Source organism: Embiotoca jacksoni, unplaced genomic scaffold, assembly GCF_022577435.1.
Source record: "Embiotoca jacksoni isolate LCO1_2020_lvr unplaced genomic scaffold, fEmbJac1.0.p SCAF_19, whole genome shotgun sequence".
NCBI classification, from domain to species: Eukaryota; Metazoa; Chordata; class Actinopteri; family Embiotocidae; genus Embiotoca; species Embiotoca jacksoni.
The window spans coordinates 8,029,174-8,048,316 of record NW_027185329.1 but is presented as its reverse complement, the minus strand read 5'-3'; the positions used below and the strand labels follow the sequence as shown (position 1 = coordinate 8,048,316).

Genomic DNA, 19,143 nt, shown 5'->3' with positions numbered 1-19,143 from the left:
TAATTCAAATAGTTCTGCAGCAGTACACACTCATCCTTTGCAGGAGTTTAGTCTCGGTGTAAATGTTTCCTGTCCTGTTTAGATAAACTTGTGTTTGTGATGGATGTGACTGTTGATGTTGAATCTGAAGGTAAACTGAAAGTAAGTGCTGCCCTCTCCTCCTCCTCCTCCTCCTCCTCCTCTTCCTCCTCCTCCTCCTCCTGCTGCTGCTGCTGCTGCTGCTGCTGCTCTGGCTTTATTTGCTCCATATGGTGTTTGACATGGTACCTCGGAAGAAGAAGAAAAAAAACGAAGAAAAAAAAAAAAAAAACGTGTGTGGGCGGAGGAAAAGCCTAGTATTTTGTCCGAGCTGAAATTTGATTCAGAAGTTCAGGATCCTGGAAGACAAAAAGCAAACGGAGGGGGAGGGAAGAAAGGCAGAGAAGGAGAAGAAGAGAGTAAACTCACCAAAAAATACTCTGCAGCCTCCGACTAAAGTAAGTTCATTTATACGAGTCATGTTTCTAATTCAATAAAACCCTTAGCCAGGCATTTTTTTTTTTTGGGAGCCATATCACGTCACGTTTGTCTGTGAAATATAAACAGTTAATTGCTGCTGAATGATCAGTAAATAGAAGATTTCTGAATGACTCGTGTGTCCTTTACGCGCAGCTTCACGCGGGTCGGGCGCGTTTTGGCCTCATTTGATTTATTTATCAGTAAATGAGGTATTTCCTGCAGCCCCCGACACCAAACCAGACGGGACCAGAGTTCCCTTGCTTTGTGGAGGAGGGAATTGTATAGTTTGTGTTTGAGAGTTGCTCAGCAGCGGGGGCCAAAGTTATTTTTCAACGGGGAGTAAAAAGGCACGTTGCACCCCCACCCACCCCCCTCTTCTCTTCCCCTACGCGCTTTTCTACCATCCATTCCAGCTCCGATAACCACCGAGATTTATCCCCCCCCCCCCCCCCCCCCCCGACCTCCAAGCCCGACGGCAACTAATTGCGCTCTATACAAGGTAAAACCCGCATTTGTTTGGAGAGATCGTCTCCGCGGAGTTTTGCGTGTCGACTCTGCGCCACAGTTGGATGTGCGCCAGAAAAAAAAAAAAAAAAAAAAAAAAAAAAAAAGAATCCAGAAGAAAATGATCCAAATTCAATCTGCAGATGTAACGAAGCATTTGAAACGGATCTAACACGGACAGTCCGAGAAAAGCGCAGGATTGGTGGTATTTTTGCTCTATTCAGTAAGTGCATTTTTACTCGTTTTTGGGACCGAAAAACGCTTATATAGAAAGTAGTTTAAAAATATTCCGATCATTTACTTGAGTAAAAGCAAAAATAAAGGTAACAAATGGCAGCAGAATTAAGGAAAAGTAGGCTACTCATTATGCATTGTGGTCCCTGTCAGATTTGTTAAATTAGCCTACATTAGGTTCCTTGTTTTTGCATATTCTTTACAATTAATCATATTAAATACAAATAAAAATCTGAAATGTCTTTAGTATCAAAACCCAAAAAATATTTAATGCTGACAGAGCGAGCAATATTTGCCAAAACATTGTTTGATACTTTGGTTTATTTGCTTGTTTCTTTCTGAAATTAGAATATTGCTTCCATTCATATATCTGTCTGCAGTAGGAAACTGGAGAGTTAAGTTAAGCTTGTCTTAGTTTAGCATAAAGACTAGAAACAGAGGGAGACTAACTGACTGTTTGCTATTATGTCATATTTAACAGATAGATTGGAGAGTTGTTTTTGTTTTCAAAAATGTTGAACTATTCTCACTATTGTAACCTTTTTTTTTTTTTAAGGTAAAAAACAGGTATGAAAGGTGCTCTGTCAGCAGAACACCACCTGAGTTTTGCTGCGCTTCATATTTTATCGGCCTGATTCATCGTCAAATTTAATTTATTCCCAGCCTTAAAAATACCCTTCGTGAATCATCTTTTAATTGTAGAATATAAAATCTACAGAAAAAGACACAACTTCAGTGTCCTGACTGCGTCATCAAATCTTTACACGTGCAGGATCTTTAGGACACCGGGTTTTAAAGGTGTACCAGCCTGTTTCTGGACTGTAAAGGTGCAGTCGGTCTACAGGAAAAGACCAGAGAAAACACATTTCAAACCTACTGAGACAGTGTGACCTCGCAGGGGAAGATAAACTTTAACATCCTGTCAGAGGGGATTATTGTAGAACCACGTGCATAAACTCAGAACATTGATTTCCTTTATTCCCAAAAAAGCCCATTTCCTCACAAATTGTAATCAGTGTGACCTCAATCCACATGAAGCTTCACTTCTGCTTCCCTAAGTTCGAAGGTCAGGGGTGTCCTCGTCATCGCAAACAAACTTTTAAAAGAGACGCTATAAAAGTGCTTTACAGGTGGAGGAAAATGGCAAAGAGGATCATAAAAGAGACAACAACTTGCAAAATCAAAGTTATAAATTCCAGAAAAAAAAAAAAGCAAACAAACATTTTGAAATATGGATTTGTCCTCTCCTCCTCCATTGCTTCATTATATTTTAGGGGGAAGTCCATATTTTAATCTTCTTGTATTTCACCTTTTTAATGACCTTAAATAACCTGTCAGGGTTTATGTTAATGTGGCATCTTTCTGCACTGAAGTGACACCATACGCTTGAAAAACAAGGGAAGAACCGACAGCGTTTGATAGAAAGTACAGATGAAACACTGTGTTGTTTTTGGTACTTCGAGATGAGTATTAATTTGCTTCTGTTGGAGGATGGAGGCGGTTTTATTTCTCTCACGTCGCCCTGGTTTTTATCTGGACCTCTTCTCGCTCCTCTCAGGCTGAGTGACTATGAGCACCTCGGGGCCTCAGGCCACTAACCGGCAGAACGTGAAGGAGCTCGACAGCATGAAGGAATCCATCAGCGACATCATCAACCAGCTCCAGGACATCGACCCGGCCCGGCTCTCCTTCTCCCCCTTCCTGGACCTGGACACTCAGATCTCCTTGGCTCCGGTGTCAGACAGCCCCGAGTCTTCGGTGGAGGAGCTGCACTCGTCCTCCCACTCCGTCTCCGGCTCCCAGCGTTCGCTGGAACCGCCACCAGCGGCTGATCATCAGCCAAGGAGTGAGTTATTACCGCTGCTTTTTACAGTCTGCCTGTCGGAGCTGCAGAATTTTGGGAGGCCAGAGTAAATTAGCAAAAGTTTTGAGTCCAGGCTGGATCTGAAGGGAGTCTAGGCTGATTAAAGCAGAGTAACAGTTAACAAGCAGTACACACGTCTTTCCAGCTTTTTAAAATAGTCCCCAGGGAGTTTTTTTTGTTTTTGTTTTAAGGTTGAGCAGATGTGTAGATTTACCTGCATCAGCTCTGGATGAAACCAACATCCATGCCATCAGTGCATACATTTTTTTTAGAGCCTTCAAATCCTTGCACAGGTTTAAGAAGTGGTTTGTAGCGCTGGGGAAGACATAAAATCAGTATGTGGTGGGAAAAACACTGTTTACTTTAGCCAACTTTCATCCCGTTAGCTGGAGAAACAGGCTTTGAAGATCATTTAGAGCCTCACTTTTTAGCAAAATACTGCACACGCGTTCTTTTGGATGAAAGATTATTATAAAAAAAAAAAAAACTTGAGCTGTGTTCGAGGAAAGGGACTTACAGGAGCTCATAACAGGAGACGTAGTTTGTTGTTAACATGTAATTTCACGTTATAAAAAGTTTTCTTCTTGCAGTTTTGAGGTTTTGAGGAAGAATACGTGAGACAGAAAATTCAAGATGTGAGAGAAGCAATTAAAGTGCTGCTGGAAGGCGACTCCATCTAAAATGTGAAGTGGGTGAATGTTTGTAACCCTCCTCAGTGGAAATGTTCCTGTCAGCTCCTGGTGTTTAGTGGATGATGTTCTGTTGATCTGCAGCAACAAGAGCGTCTGGATATTTTTACATTTCGGTTCAAACCATTTTCTGATTCTGGATTTTCTCTTGTTGATGATCCTGTCAAACGCTTGAAATAAAGTTAATAATTAATTTTAATGATCTCAAGATGTAACGTTGTTATATCAACTTTCTGCCTGGTGATTTCTCTTATTGTCAACAAATCCCACATAAAGACCAAAAACAAGTGTTTCCTTCTGAAGACTGTACATCTTTAAAAACCAGGTCACATCTTTAAAGTTTTATTTTCCCAAAAAGGACTCTAGTTTTGATCAAACTTCTGTCTATCAGGACAAACCATTGGTTGGGGTCTTTTTTCAGCTGAGGATTAACACACATTTTGTAGATGAACTACGGCGCCTTTTTTTCATTTTAATGGAAGAAAACATGTCACTATCGCAGCTCATTTATGGGTCTTAAATAGTTTTTGGACAACTATGAAGGATGAAACTACCATCAAGATTTTACTGTGCAGGAAATACTCAATGCTCATTTTTAATAGGATTTTTTTCACTGTAAAATAGATAATTTATCCCCAAATTAATCTTGAGAGAAGCGTCATGCATATCTCTCCAACAGTTTGAATGATTCGAGTCTGTAGTTGATTGCTTTCCGTGTCTGGTTTTGGATTCTTTATTAAAATGTGCTCTGATCCGAACAGGTTCTGCTCCCTGCCACCAGCAGCCCAGCGTCAGCCTCCCGGTGGAGCCTGGATCAGATCAGACGAAGGAGGGGGAGCTGGATCAAACTCTTTCCAGTCCGATCATCCCGGCGCACAATTTGGACACCACCACGGAAAACTGCATCAGCCCTCCAACCCCGGCCTCTCAGGGAGACATTCCCAACGGCACAGACACACCGAGATGGAGTCCAGAATCCACCAATCTGGACTCCACAGCGGACGAGGGTCGGCCCCTGATAGGCCCGCCGCCAGAGAGCGTGGAGCTGGCTGTGTGGAACTCGGAGGAGCGGGCAGAGACTTGCGAGGCCGCAGAGGTGGCTTCGGATCGGGGACGCTGCTGCTGCCGCTGCTGCCAGTGTAGATGCTGTCAGAGCGGCCGAGTTCCCGCTTTCCTCTCAGTCCTGGCCTCTCTCCTGTGTGCAGCCGGGATCCTCTATGCACTCTATTTCTATGTCCCCATCAGACCCCCCGACTGCCCCGACATAAGCAGCCGCGTCGTTTTCACCCTCTGCTGCTGTGTGGTGGCCGCGTTCCCCATCCTGCTCGGTACGCTTCAAACACCTGCACGCTGACATTCAAAAACAGCCGTGTGAGCAAGTCAAATGAAAGATAAAGATTAAGAGAGGATTTGGTTTGTCTGGCTGCCTCGTCTTGGAATGTTTCAATGTCTCCTGTCCCCTTTAATTTCGTGCGCTTTCAACCTCAGTGCAGCAGACGTCTCCCGGGGCCTCTGGAGAGAAGCATAATTTCCTTCTCCTTCACATAGCTTTAAATGGAAACTACAATAAGAGGTTGGCTACGTCTTTCGTCTCCGAGGTTGTAGCCTAATTGTTTCAGAACATTTTAATCACTTCCCAACCTGGGTGACGAGGAACGAGAGGGCAGGTGGCAAAGACATCCAAACCAAATCCAGTCCAGATCATTTTCCTCCCACGTATTTTGTCAAGTTGATGGCAGTGAGGAGGATTTGCATGTGGCCCATTCTGCTGGCAGCTGCTGTGTTCAGATGAAGAAATTACAAAAACAAAGTGTGCCGTCAGACACGCTTGCCTAAAGTTGAGAGTTGTTTGTGGAAAGAGGGCTGAGATTCAAGATGTTAACTGAATTATTGCTCTTTTATCCCTCGCAGCGATGATCGTGGGTGCAGCGTGTCAGTTCTGCTCCGGCTCCTTCAATCTGCAGGAGTCGTTTCCTAGAAGACGGGCGGTTCAGCAGCTGTTCGTCACGGCGTCCTTGGAACAGTTAGTCCTCTACATCCTCAACCTCGTCGTTATGGCCGCTTTGCTGCCTCAAGACCAGCTGAAGTTGGTGCCCATACTGGTGGCCATGTTCATCTTCGGAAGGTGAGATTTCAAACCGGAGAGGGCTCGTAAAGGTGACTGGCCCGTGACAAAACCATTAAAAAAAACTTCTCAAAGCTAATGAGGACGTTGTTACACAGACCTGAAACACTGATCACATTGACTGATGCACAATAAAGTAAACTTGACACCTAAAGACAAAACTGTGACGTTCACAACCACAGAGAAGCAACATTTAATACAAAAATATTATAGCCACAACAGTCTACAGTCATGTCAGCAGCTATGCACAAAAGTTATTTGAGCTAAATGCTAATTATCGGCATGCCAACATTTGGTGATAAGCACAAAGTACAGCTGAGGTCGAGGTCGCTGCTCTTTTTTGTCGTTCCGAGCGCAGACACGGAAGTGCTTTAAACTGCAATACCACCGAACGCCACTCAGGGTTGGCTCCATAAAGTCCATACATTTCTTCCACAAGTCATTGTGGTGTCGTGGGCTAAAGTCGCTCCTTCTTAGTTTTCTGGCAGACCATCTCGAAATATTCCTGTCATTAATTAGATATGAGGCCTCAAAAAGTTTGTTTGTTTGATTTACAGTAAATGTCTGTTAAAAATGTGCCAATTCTTCCAGTAGATGTGGAGATATTTCATTTGATAATGATAATAGTAAGAAATGAAACAATGAACCTGCTGGTGATGCAAATTGTCACCAATTGTCACGAGTATTCAAAAATTATTTCACAGCGAGAAAATAAATCTTCGGCTTTTTTTTTTTTCCACAATGAAGCGCGTAATACACCCGCCAGCCCACCGTAGGACGTGTTAGTGTTACATTTGCTTCGCCTGTCTTAGGGTTAGCCTCCAAAAAAATGACATAGTTAGGTTGGAAAAATAATTCTTTGACGAGATCCACGTCTTTCTCAGACTCGAACCCTGGACTCCTGGGTGACACTCCTGGGTTTTATCCATCCGACCACTCCTATCTTAACTGCTTGAACTTCATCTCTTTTTTTTTTCTTTTGTCACATGACCTCTTCTTCATGCATACAATTTCATGCCTAAGAGAGGCAATACATGCCACTGACATGGTATCCTCTAATGGACTGATGGGTGACTTAAGAGCGGAAAAATCCAAACTGTGATCTGAAAGACGCCATAAAACTCCTTTGAGCTGTTTGCTTTCTGTCATTGTGTTTGTGGGTTTGTCACTTCAAGCGACCGCTCAAATAAAACAGTTGATATATGAGCCATTGCTAATATTAAAACTTTGATTATGGTCACAGTAATTACAGTGTATGCAGTTTATGTTTTTATGGAGCAGACTGAAATAGCTCCGTTCTTAAAGATGCAGTAAGTACAGCTCATGTCAAAATGTGATGAGTTGGACTTGAACTGCAGGCTGCAAAAGTAAAGAGGAACATTTAGGGAGGGAACACTGTTTTAGGCTGGCACGTTGATTGTAGCTCTGCTTTATCTTAAAAACTAACCAGACCAGGATCAGGTTAGTCTGGAGGAGGGGACAAACCTCCATGACAAATTCATTTAAACCGCCTTTATGAAACATAATTTCCTGAAAATAATCCTGACTGCCTGAAGTGAGGATGCTTCAACTTGTAACCACCACCCATCACTGAGCCTGCGAGTGTTTATTATAGACGTTTGAACTCAATCTGATTTGGTCTTTGGTGTTTTCTTGATCCTCCATAGGCTTGTTTACTGGGTCAGCCTGAATGCGTGCAGCTCCTGGCGAGGCTTTGGCTCCGGCCTGACCGTCTTCCCGCTCATCGCCATGGTGGCTCTCAATCTGTTCCTCATGTACATCCTCAATCTCAGACAGCTTCTTTTTGGCTCTCAGGACGTCCTCTATAATCAGGTCACCCCCTCTTCCTGGTCAGGGGACACATCACAGAGCCCGAGCGGCAAACCAGACATCCTACCCACAGACATCCTGGACGCTCAGTGAGGAGGCGAGCTGCGCTTTCTTCTCTTAAGAGGAGGAGATCTTTCCAAAAATAGGCCATTCCTGTGGTCTGCAGCTCAGCACAGCTACACACATGCTGCCACTATAACCTCCAACTCTGTGACGGCTTCACTTGTGTTTTTGCTCCTCCTATACACAACCTTTTTTATGTGGATTCATGCTTATTATCTGAAATGCAAGAGCCCTGCCTGCTAGTGGCTGCGGACGCCTTTGAACAATGCTGTAGTCATAAAACATTTGTCCTTTTAAGCTGTTCCAGTGCCTATATTTAATGTTTTGAACTCTTAAGTACTTAAAAAGCTCTGCTATAAATGTGGCTGAATTTGGTTTGACCTTAAAAAAAACAAAAATACGAGCAAAGCAGCTGTACAGTTGTCAAACTTTATTATTATTTCAACTGTCCAAAAGGTTTGTACATGATAAAGGCAGAATAAAATCCATTTGTTAAAAACGCCTCTTCATCTCTTCCAGTCCGTTTTTCGTTTACCAGTTGTTACTCTCGCCTGGACGGAGCAGCTATTCCTGGAGAGACAGCGGAGCTTGTTTTCTGGGCCGGGACTGTCATTATATGACAACATGCTCTCCGCGTTGCGCTCCGTCTCCACCCTGCTGGCGTCCTCACTGCTGCAGATGAACTCGCTCGGTTTGCGGCACCAAAATGAGGCCAAAACAAAAACAGAATAAGACATAAAATGGACTTAGTTTTGTGTCAACAGGAGATTAATGAGCTTTTCAGATTACTATAATTAAAGGCAACTCATCAACTAAAGGTATTCATTAAGTTAAAATAAACACTTTAGGCTCAAACACTAAGATTTATTAGTTTTTTTTTCTCCAAATTAACTACAGAAAAGTCTTGCACGAGTCTTGAATAAACTCCGGTGTACAGTTTTATTGATATAACACCAAGATAACATTTCAAAAGTAGAGCAGTTCCCACTAAGTAATCATGTTTAATGGTTCAAATCTAAAGAGAAAACTGAGAAATATTTACATTTTTTTACAAAGTGTCTCAAACTAGAGACCTGAAAGACAATTATTTAAGGCCCCGCTGCATGTTTACAGTTTGTCATTTAATTTCATGACATTTTTTTTCCATTCTGAGGTGTTCCTCAGTGTTTCTCTGGAACTTTTTCTTTATTTTAATCATTTGATTTACCAACAAAGTTGCGAAATCTGATCTTATTATTATTATTTTAGATGAAACATTTAGCAAGTTGTTCCTACATGTGCAACTTGTTCCAGTGAGAGAAACATTTTAGCTGTGGTCAAATCCAACCACATTAAATCAGAAAGAAGTTTATTATGTTTTGGTTAGTGGTGCATCGAGCTGTGACCAGAAGGACATACGATGATGCAGAAATAAAGTAAATGTGAATGTTATCTTTTTAAACCTATAACCAAGGTTCTTCTGTACAGTGTAATGTGAATACTTCCTGTCCCACTTTCTTCCTTGATCCAGAAAATGCATTACATACAACTTTATTATGTATTGCAGAGCAGTTTGACAGTTAGGACAGAGAAGAGAGGGAAGGACACGCGACTTTATTTTCAGCAGGTAGAGAGTTTTTCATAATGAGGGGCTCATAAATCACCCTCAAGTGACAGGTGAGGTTAATTTTGAATATGATGTGTGCGAATAAATAAGTGGATTTGTAATGACAACACGTCTGAATGCAGCTCCACCAGCAGAGCCAGGCTGCTGCTGCTGCTGCTGCTGCTGTTACGATTTAATGATCTGTCCCACAAACTCTAGTCTTAAACTCAAATTGAAACAACAAAAGGAAAATCAGATGATTAGCTTTTGCCCTTTTGAAGTTGATAAGGGTTATAACATAAATGAAATGAAATGAAAGAGCCTGTTTTATTGATGAAAATGATAAGTCTTGAATGATGGATATGTGCGTATGTATTTTTTCTGGGAGTTTAAGATGCACAATTTTCAGAAAAGAAAGAAAATGAAAAGAAAAATCATCTAAATATGATTATATTTTAGAAAGCAAACAAAAATAGCTGACTCATTATTTTCCAACCAGACATTTATTCCAGACAATATGGAAAAGGTTTACAGAGACATTTAGATCTTAATAAAAAAAAACAAAAAAAACACTTAAACTTAAAAAAAACATTTTTTTTTGTTTCTGGTTGTGATTTTCTGAGAGAACAGAACATTTGGAAGGATTTGGACTCCTTATTCTTAAGCGTGGCTTCATTGACATGCATTTTAATCTCAGTATTACATTTTGTGTACTGTATTGTATAAGTGTATTGTGTTTTCGGGGTTTATAGTAAATGTCAAGTCTGCCGAATTGATCCGGTTTCACTGGAAGATTAAACGTCCCATGAAGCTCTAAAATAATCAGACCACCTTTCACAGCCCAAAGCTTTCGAGGTCGAAAGAACCATCATTATTTGGTCAGTATATGTCCGCATATAGTTTGACCTCATTCACTTCAGATCAACAAGTCGTCACGTTTGCAGCAGCGCCCTCCGCAGCCCTCGAGCTCACACGGGCACCGGAAGCAGTCTGACGTCACCAGAATCCCAAAGATGGCGGCGGTAGTAGGTGAGTGATTGTTTTTGACTGAAATGATACGCTTTTTTAAAAAAAATTTTTAAATAGCATGGCATTCAGAGTATTTAGAAAATAAGTGCACGGAATTGCACCAGCCAGTGGTTTGGCCTGTGTCGGGAGTCTGGTTCGTAACTTTTTGTGTTTTTTTTTGTGAGTGCGCACGCTGACCTTAGCATAGCGGCTAACCGCAGCTACAAATGTCACACTTAACTATTCGCAGTGGCGTTTTTTATTTTATTTTTTTTTATTAAGCTTTCGTTTGCTTTGTTTATACGTGAACTACACCGAGATGCGTCGATATCCCGGGTGCGCCGTCACCTGCGCTCTTGATTATTCAACCCCGTAACGAACTCCGCCTGTTTACGGTTCTCGCCTGCAGACACCGTCTCGGTGTCGTCGGGAGAATCAGTTCAGGACTTTAGGGAGTCACCGAGATCCACTCTATGAGCCCCTTCATGAGTTAATAAGTTATCTCCATTATTGTCAGTTTCCTCAGTGTGTGTGTGTGTATTTGCTGTTGTTTTGCAGCGCCACGCCTGGCCGCGTTTGGCTCTTTTTCAACAAGGTAAGAACCTTATTTTTTAATCCTGTTCCTGGTTTTGAAACTCATTTTAATCCGACTTTATATTTAATCCGACTTTATTCTGCTGACTACAGCTGCTACAATACCGTGCAAGTCACAGGAGTTTCTTCGTGCGCTTTTTTTCGTGAAAGCATCCGAAGTAACTAAAAAGAATCAACTCCTTTCTAACCACCCAAATTTAATCCTCTACATTTTTTATTTTTTTTTAAATTTCTCATCTCTCACCAAGATGAAACAATAAGCAATGAAAAAAATACTGGCTGAAAAAGTGTTGTGTTGGTTTTTGTTTTGCTTTCAGCTTGCCTGCTGTTCAGAGGAACAGTCAAGTTAATCCTTTAAGGCGTCATCAAGTTTGGGAGGCTTAGACAAAAATCAAAGAAATCCATCTGTCGGTCTCACACGAGAGCATCAAAACAATCAAATTTCACATCTTAATATTAACATATTGTGGAAGTCGCCGTTTTCCGTTGCTTTCCGCTGACTTGTCTTAACTTGTCGACGTCTTAAGATCACGTCAGTCTCCTTCGCTCGTCATCTTTAATTCTTACCATAGTTTCTCTCTCTCCGTCCGACAGGCCCATTTCATTTCTTGCTATTCGACAGAAGAGTCTGCGCGGCAGTGCTAGAAGTGATAATACCGGCACGAGGTGAGTTTACGAGACAGACTGTGTTGTAATTGACTCCCGGTAAACACTGTGCACGTGGTAAAGCAGCGCTCCCTCCTCCCTCTGTTGCAGTGTGGTGCCAGTGAGAGAGAGGAGCACGGCGGCGGCGGCGGCCAAACCGGCTGCGGTCGCCAGCAGCAAGGGGGAGTATGTTGTCACCAAGCTGGATGACCTGGTGAACTGGGCACGCAGGGTGAGTGGATGAGAGGCTGTAAAACATCCAACGTGTGTGGTTTAGATTTAGCAGTGTGTGCAGTGTTTTTCTTTATAGCCCACCTGTGAATGAGGCCGTTTAATATCCAGTCGTACAGCTGCCGACAGGTGACGTGACTCCGTTGACCCGTGTGACTGTCAAGGTGCTGGTATGAAATGTCACATGGGTGGTGGTGTTGCCTTTTATAAATGTATCTCTGCGGTATCTGGGTCTCAAATTGCCCCTCTGCGGTCTTGACAATCGTCACGCACGCACACGCGTGTGACTGAGTTACGTTTTCGTTAAGCTTTCAGGGCAACAAAAGGAAACTTGAAGACACGAGGACAGACCAGAGTTGTGGCCTTACCATTGAGGCATTAGTCATGCAGACAGCTCAACACGCACGAAGACAGTCAACGTCCCACAAATCATGAAATCGTGAAAAACGGGTCCCAAAGTAGACTCTGAAACACTGACTGATAGGCGGTTGTGCGTGATTAGCTGGCAGCTCCACAAACGATCACTTCCATCTCACGGACTACAAACCCTAAGCTGTTTTTTTTTTTTAACTGTTTGAACAAGATGTTTAACCAATAATTTACAAGGATGTGTTTTGGATCGGAACCATCAGCACCTCTATCTCTCCCGTTCAGTGTTATTTTGGCTTATCGCTGCTGTGCCTCTTCCTCAGAGCTCTCTGTGGCCTATGACCTTCGGGCTGGCATGCTGTGCGGTGGAGATGATGCACATGGCGGCTCCCCGTTACGACATGGATCGCTTCGGCGTCGTGTTCAGAGCGAGTCCCCGACAGGCTGACGTCATGATCGTGGCAGGGACGCTGACCAATAAGATGGCTCCAGCTCTGCGGAAGGTGAGAGGAGGGACAGGGCTGATGTAATAGTAGCTGAGGCGGCTGTGCAGTTCATTTCATGATGCGTAAACACAGAGACCACTTCAGGTCTGATTCCCAGGCTGGGAAATGGTGGAAGAATGATGGAAAGATGTTGTTTTTGTGCACAGCCTGTTAAAAACTGTCAGTGCTGTCTGTCAGACCTTCCTGTCTGCAGGATGGAAGCGCTGAGAACAGTATAGCTGTGTAAACGCCAGCTGGATTATGACAAGCCTGACAGGGGATTGGTAGACTGGCACGAAGCCTTTCTCCAGCTGAACCTACAGATTAGCTGTTAGTCAGACGTTATATAACTGCTTCTTCCATCCAACAGGTGTATGACCAGATGCCTGAGCCCAGATATGTCATTTCCATGGGAAGGTGAGTCAACACCTGAACAGATTTCCTCTAAGCTTTTTATTCCAACAGGGGATGTACTGATCAAGTTTTTTTTTTGGCCCTGATTTGAGTCCTTTTAATGTTGGGCTGCTCTGATACAGAGACTTGATCAAAAATTTCAAGCTCCTGATTTCAAACTATGAAGCTGTTCATCTTAAATTACTTATTATATTTAGAAAAGTTTAACTTAAAAAAAATAAACTCCTAAAATTGACACAGAGTGATCATCTATGCAGAAGATGCATCACTGTTGAAGTTGTTGGGACCACAGAAACACTTTCACACTTGTACAGTGGAGTCGCGGTTCTTCTTACGCAAACAATCTTTGTCTGCAACAACAGACAAGTTTATTTTTGATCTGCCATCAACTTACTCATGAATTAACTTAAATTAGTTGGAGCTGAAAATAATGTGCAGATGGACTCCGTTGACTAAAACTGCTGCTTCACCGATGTGTTCTCACTGATCTTTGGTAATGAGAGGAAAGAGCACTGAGTCAGATTATCATCAGGCCGAGAAGACTCAAATAGGTTTTCACATTCACACTTATTTTCACTCTCGCATGCAGTGAAATGCTCGCAGTGTCGAGTTAGGCTGTCTCTAATGAGAGCCGCGCTGCATCACAAAAGACCAGCGAGGAAACAAAGATGGGATTTTGTTCTGCTTTATTTGAGCTGGTGTCCTTTAAAACATTGTGACACCTGTAGTCCAGATTTATATCGGGCATTTTGATGATCTTTTAATCTATACGTGTTGCAGCCCAGCTCTGCCAGGGAAAAGGAAGCAACATAAAACTCGATGGATATGGTTTAGCAAGGTTACTTGTTGCTTTGTGGTTTTCAAAAGAAGCAAGGTGTACATGGGGCTGCGGGTGCTGCCACACGAAAGAATACAATCAAGAGGGCTTTCTGAGTGAACTGCAGTAAAAAAAAAAAAAATTAAAAAAAATAAATCACAACTCCACTCCTGACTCAAACTGAACTCATTATCAGCAGCACCGCTGCTCCTTAACCGTGTTCAAATAACAATGTACGTGTGCATGTGTGAAGGTAAACTGAGCCGGGCACGATCTCCAGGTAGTTAAGTGAGTGCATCGTGTCAGTGAGTTAAAACACGCATTACTAAAACAGGATTATCAACAAAACGAACAAGAAGAAAAGTGTCAAGAAAAGTCACAGCCGCACTGAGTGACGTCTGCGCTGCGTATAAACTAGAGCGACGATTGGAGAGTTGCAGCTCCAGTCAGTCTTCAGAGAGCAGCCGGGAAGCGGACTGGGCAGCGCAATCATGCGTCAAGAGACACACCGTCGTCTGCAGTGCGAAAGGTCAAGCACACGTTGGTTCGGACCGTAACAATTCTGTATTATTATGCATCCATCGTTCAGAACCTCCACATGGTCGTGTCGACTGTGTTTCTGAACTTTCAGCTGAGCCGGTTTGTGTTTACTCCTGATTTCCTCCTTTATGTTGGTCTAACTGTGACTCTTGCTGTCAGAAGTGAAGCTAGGTCTCAAAAGTCAGATGCAGGATTGGTTTCATGGTGTTCCAGTTTTATAGCCGTCTGTGTACAGATTTAGAGATGGGGGGTGTAAACATTCAGCCCAGGTGTCTCATCCACCAGAAGTGTCCTCATCATTTTCCTCTTCCAGCTGCGCTAATGGAGGAGGCTACTACCACTACTCCTACGCTGTCGTCAGAGGCTGCGACCGAATCATACCGGTGGACATTTATGTTCCAGGTAGGCTTCACTGGGCTCCCTGTAGCGGGTAAAACACGCACACAATTTATTGATGGAAAATACAAAGGTGGATTAAAAAGTTCAGAGACGGCTCCCGTTGCGCGCGAACGATGAGCAGCACCGCGACGTGCACGGAGAACAGAGAAGCTGTAACCTTTTGCGAGAAGCTATTCCAAGTGTCATTGTTTGATCAACATCGGCACCCGAGTTGCACACGATTTTGTAATCGCCGGTTCGGCACATTTGCGATTTCTCCTCGCACCTGAAACTGGAGCAGAGAGCGGAACGTCAAAGTTTGAGGCAAATTGCTGAGGAACAGAAAGAAATAGCAGGGAGCCAAATCAAATCTGCTGGTGGGGAGGTACGATCGTGTTGCTGAGGGCGAGAAACTTGTTCGTTTCAATGGGCTTTGAGTGGGCGCGCTGTTATGTTGGAGAACCGAAGTGCCATCTCGCCACAGCTCAGGTCGGTTGCGGAAAACGTTTTCCCTCAAGACGCCTCAGAGCGTCCCAGTGGAACTCTTGTGTTGACAGTCAAAAAAAATATATGTCCTTCAACTGCTTGGCATGCTGGACCAGCTTGAATGAAGAAAAAAAGAAAGTTAACCTGGTAAAAAAAAAGAATATAAATAAATCGGACTGAGTCACTGCACAACCCCGCGAATGTCTAAGTTACTATATACTTGGTCGTTAAGGTTACAGCTTCTCTGTGCTCCGTTTACATGCACCAGCAGCAGTCGCAGAGCTTTTTGAGCCGCTCTTTGTATTCGGGGAAAAGAAGTAGTTGTAGATGCAGGTTTCACAGTGGCAGAAATATTTGTAGCAGAAGTACTACTAACTTGTGTCATCAGCAGCTGTAATGTAGCACTAGTGCATACACGTGTCTTACCAGCAGCACACCAAACACCTGCGTTCTAGATAAACACGGGCAGTATAAGTGATGTTTATTGTTTCAGTAGTAGATAAAGTTGTAGTCTTGCCACAGTTGCTGTTAGCATGTAACACGATACTTGACGTACTTCAGCCCGTCATCGTAGACGGGTCACCGTGTTGCATCATGAACAGATAAATGACGAGGTGGAGAGTAAGATTTGTTGTGTTTTTGCCTCCCTGCCGTCAGGTTGTCCTCCCACCGCTGAGGCGCTCCTCTACGGGACTCTACAGCTGCAGAAGAAAATCAAGCGGGAGAAGAAGATAAGCATCTGGTATCGGAAGTGAATGCGTGATATGTTTGTGTGTATATCTGGTATGTAAATGTTGTATTTCGGGCTGCATTTGGAGCGCCGCTCCTCCTCCACGTAGAGCTGCAGGAACCAACTTCAATAAAGTCACTATTGTAATTTACACACTGTTGCTGATTTTTCAACCAAACCCAGCAGGTCAGCGCTAATATTCCATAACCATAACATTTAAAAGTTTTAAATTAAGTTCATCGGTATTACAGTAGTCACATGCAGTCTAGTTCTCATTTATCAAACTCTTCGTTAGTCATAAACGGAGCATACGAGTGAATCTTAAATGTTATTTTCAATAAACTGAGCCTACATGAAAATCCCTTCCTGCTGGTCGTTGGTGTAGTCTGAGCCACCAGGTGGCTCCTGTGATCACAGCTCTGACCTTCACTGGTCCTTGTGTGGACACTCAGCAGTGGTTAGAAGCAAAATGCATTTTTTAATTTTTTTTTTTTTTTTTTTATTGTGTGTTAACTGTTTCACCGACGCAACACAAACCCACCAAGTGGACACTGGTTTGTCGAAAAAGCAGGTGCAGTTTGTATGTTGAGCTCGAGCTGACTCCCCGCATACATAATGACTGTAAACCGGCTACAATAATTATGTATGCAGAGATTCTTTCATGCAGCTCAAGTGTGAATCAACAGAATCACAGGTCCTCTCTGCTGCTGCTGATTTCCTGAGCGAGACGTTTTATTGCTGCTTTTTGTCTCAAGTCGCTCCGGATAACGGAGTGCATCGAGATGGAAAACGCGTCCTGTTAGACGTCTGGTTAAATGAAATGTTTTATATGTAATGTTTACACGCGGAGTTAAACGTTAAAGCAGCAGCAGGAGTCACCTGCATGTGCTGAATGTGCTGCATTATTAGATCTCTGGCTGAAACACAAGCTCATCTAACGGAGGCTGAAATTTGACAGTTTTGAAATTGATCAGATGTTTATAGACCTAAGCCAATATTCATTTCTGGAAGAATCTATTTGGATTTTTTTTTTAAATTTTTTTTTTTATAAGGATCCCTTAAATACAGTGATTACATGGAGCTGTGATCAATATTTGTACTTGGGTGAAACATCTGCAGTAGAAAGTCTTTAATTAGCAAACTACGTCAAACTTTCTCAGAAAATGTCTGTAGTTTCTTATTAGTTGTCAACAGTACAAATACATCTGTGCCAAGTTAAAGTTGTCTAATGGTATTAGCCATTCAGATGTATTGATTGGGCTTCACTGCTCACATAAACACGAGCCTTCACTTAATTTTCAAGGAAAGGCCTCGGATTAGTTTATTATGTGCAGTGCAGGAGGGAAACACCTCTGCATCAATCTACCGGTGTCAGTGTATCATCACAGAGCCTAAATCACAATTATATACATGTAATCAGATCAGTGGTGTCTGAGCCTGCAGCTCATTCGTGATCTCATTCATAAAATTTAAATAGAATATATTGATTAATATTATATAATTAGGAAAGCCCAAAGAGGCCTCTCTACATCTTTAAAAAAAAAAAAAAATCTGACCAATAGTATACAACCTATATTCATAGGTTCATATTCATATTGTTGTATACGACAAAACGAAGGAAAAAAATATTCATATTTTATAGGCTGAGATAAGGTGATGTTTGGATTTTTATTTTGCTTCGACGGATTAAATGCTGACCAAGTTTCCGTCGTTCAACCAGTTGAACTAATTATTTCGGTCCTGTTGGCCACCTTACCGTACGAGCTCGGATTTTCTGCCTCTCCTTGTATCTTTATGCGCGAGCGTGGACTATAACTCCCTAAAATATGATATCACAGGGAGATGTGCCAGCTGCTGTTGTTTCCCACCTGACCGCAGCCTGGTGTTGCATCATCCGTCCGCCTAATGATTAATGTGTCCTCGCCAGGTGGTAACTTGTTCCCATGTGTTCGGATAACATGCACCGTTTTCTGCAACCATGAATTGAAACATGCACACTGTATTCTGTGATGCACTTTAACAGTTGATATATGTTTTAGATGAAAGTCAAGAGAGCTCAACATGAAACATGTTGAAGGTGTTTTTACACCAGTGAATCTTGCTGTTAGTTATTGTCGGTAGTCTTAATTATTGTTTTGCAATAACTCTTTAAAAATAATTCAAATGAATTTGATCGGTTAATCTGCTCAGTTTTCTGAAATTTCCGTTCCTTCACTGTTCGTTCTTTTTGCTAGTTGTGAACAGCGTATTAAGAAGCCAACATTTACTCCAGTAGAAATTTTATGGACTGTAGTATTTTCTTTTCAACAAAACGAAACATCTCAGAGGAAAATAATGTGCTTACAATGTAATATAATGTATAATGTGTGACAGCTTTAGTTATAAATGATTTTAGCAAAATATGTAAAGAGCGTATAAAATATGAGGCTTTATTATAGATTTAACTTTATAACTTTATTATAGCTTTAACTTTATTATTGATTTAAGTATCTACATTATATATATATAAACAAAACTCAAACAATTATTATTATTATTATTTATATATATATATATGTATATATATATGTATATACTTATATATGTATATATATCTATATTTATATATATATAAACAAAACTTGATATGACTAAAAGACCATTAATAGACAGCAACTTTTTAAACAAATGCCAGAATATTTTTTTTCCATGTAAAATTGACAAACATTTTATGGTTCCACGTCCTTTCCTAAATGTGATGATTTCTTTTCTTTTTTAAAACAATTCTAATAATGATGAATTATTTCATTAATTTCGAGGTTTAGACTGTTAGACTAAACAAACATTGAGAGGGTGTTACTTTGGGTTCTGGGAAACTTCTTCTGACTGTTTACAAACTAAATGATTAACAAACATTTAATTGAACAAATAATCAGCAGATTGAGCCTGTATGAAAAGAAAGTTCATAGTCAGTCTTCCACACAGTAAAATGCTGCTTATACACAAATGCATGAGTAATAATAATGAGATTATGTAATATATTACAATACAACAATGACGGAGGCCATTCTTTGC

The 19,143-nt window shown here is 41.9% G+C and overlaps 2 protein-coding genes across 3 annotated transcripts; both read left to right on the top strand.

Annotated features, from left to right (window-relative positions):
- Positions 1-254: 254 nt before the first annotated feature.
- On the top strand, positions 255-8,306 carry LOC138200318 (transmembrane protein 79-like). 2 transcript variants are annotated; one of them, XM_069152886.1, is made up of 5 exons: positions 255-476; positions 2,795-3,082; positions 4,551-5,117; positions 5,701-5,914; positions 7,582-8,306. In XM_069152886.1, exons 2-5 carry the CDS (start codon positions 2,806-2,808, stop codon positions 7,835-7,837), a joined length of 1,314 nt encoding a protein of 437 aa, XP_069008987.1. In that variant the 5' UTR covers positions 255-476; positions 2,795-2,805; the 3' UTR covers positions 7,838-8,306. The 2 variants fall into 2 exon arrangements, with proteins under 2 accessions (XP_069008987.1, XP_069008988.1); XM_069152887.1 differs by lacking the exon at positions 255-476 and adding an exon at positions 1,096-1,225.
- Positions 8,307-10,377: 2,071 nt separating this feature from the next.
- ndufs7 (NADH:ubiquinone oxidoreductase core subunit S7) lies at positions 10,378-16,240 on the top strand. The gene is made up of 8 exons (XM_069153330.1): positions 10,378-10,421; positions 10,959-10,995; positions 11,589-11,660; positions 11,751-11,871; positions 12,563-12,742; positions 13,095-13,141; positions 14,809-14,897; positions 16,017-16,240. The coding sequence occupies exons 1-8, from the start codon at positions 10,406-10,408 to the stop codon at positions 16,112-16,114; spliced, it is 660 nt and encodes a 219-aa protein (XP_069009431.1). The 5' UTR covers positions 10,378-10,405; the 3' UTR covers positions 16,115-16,240.
- The last annotated feature ends 2,903 nt before the right edge of the window (positions 16,241-19,143 follow it).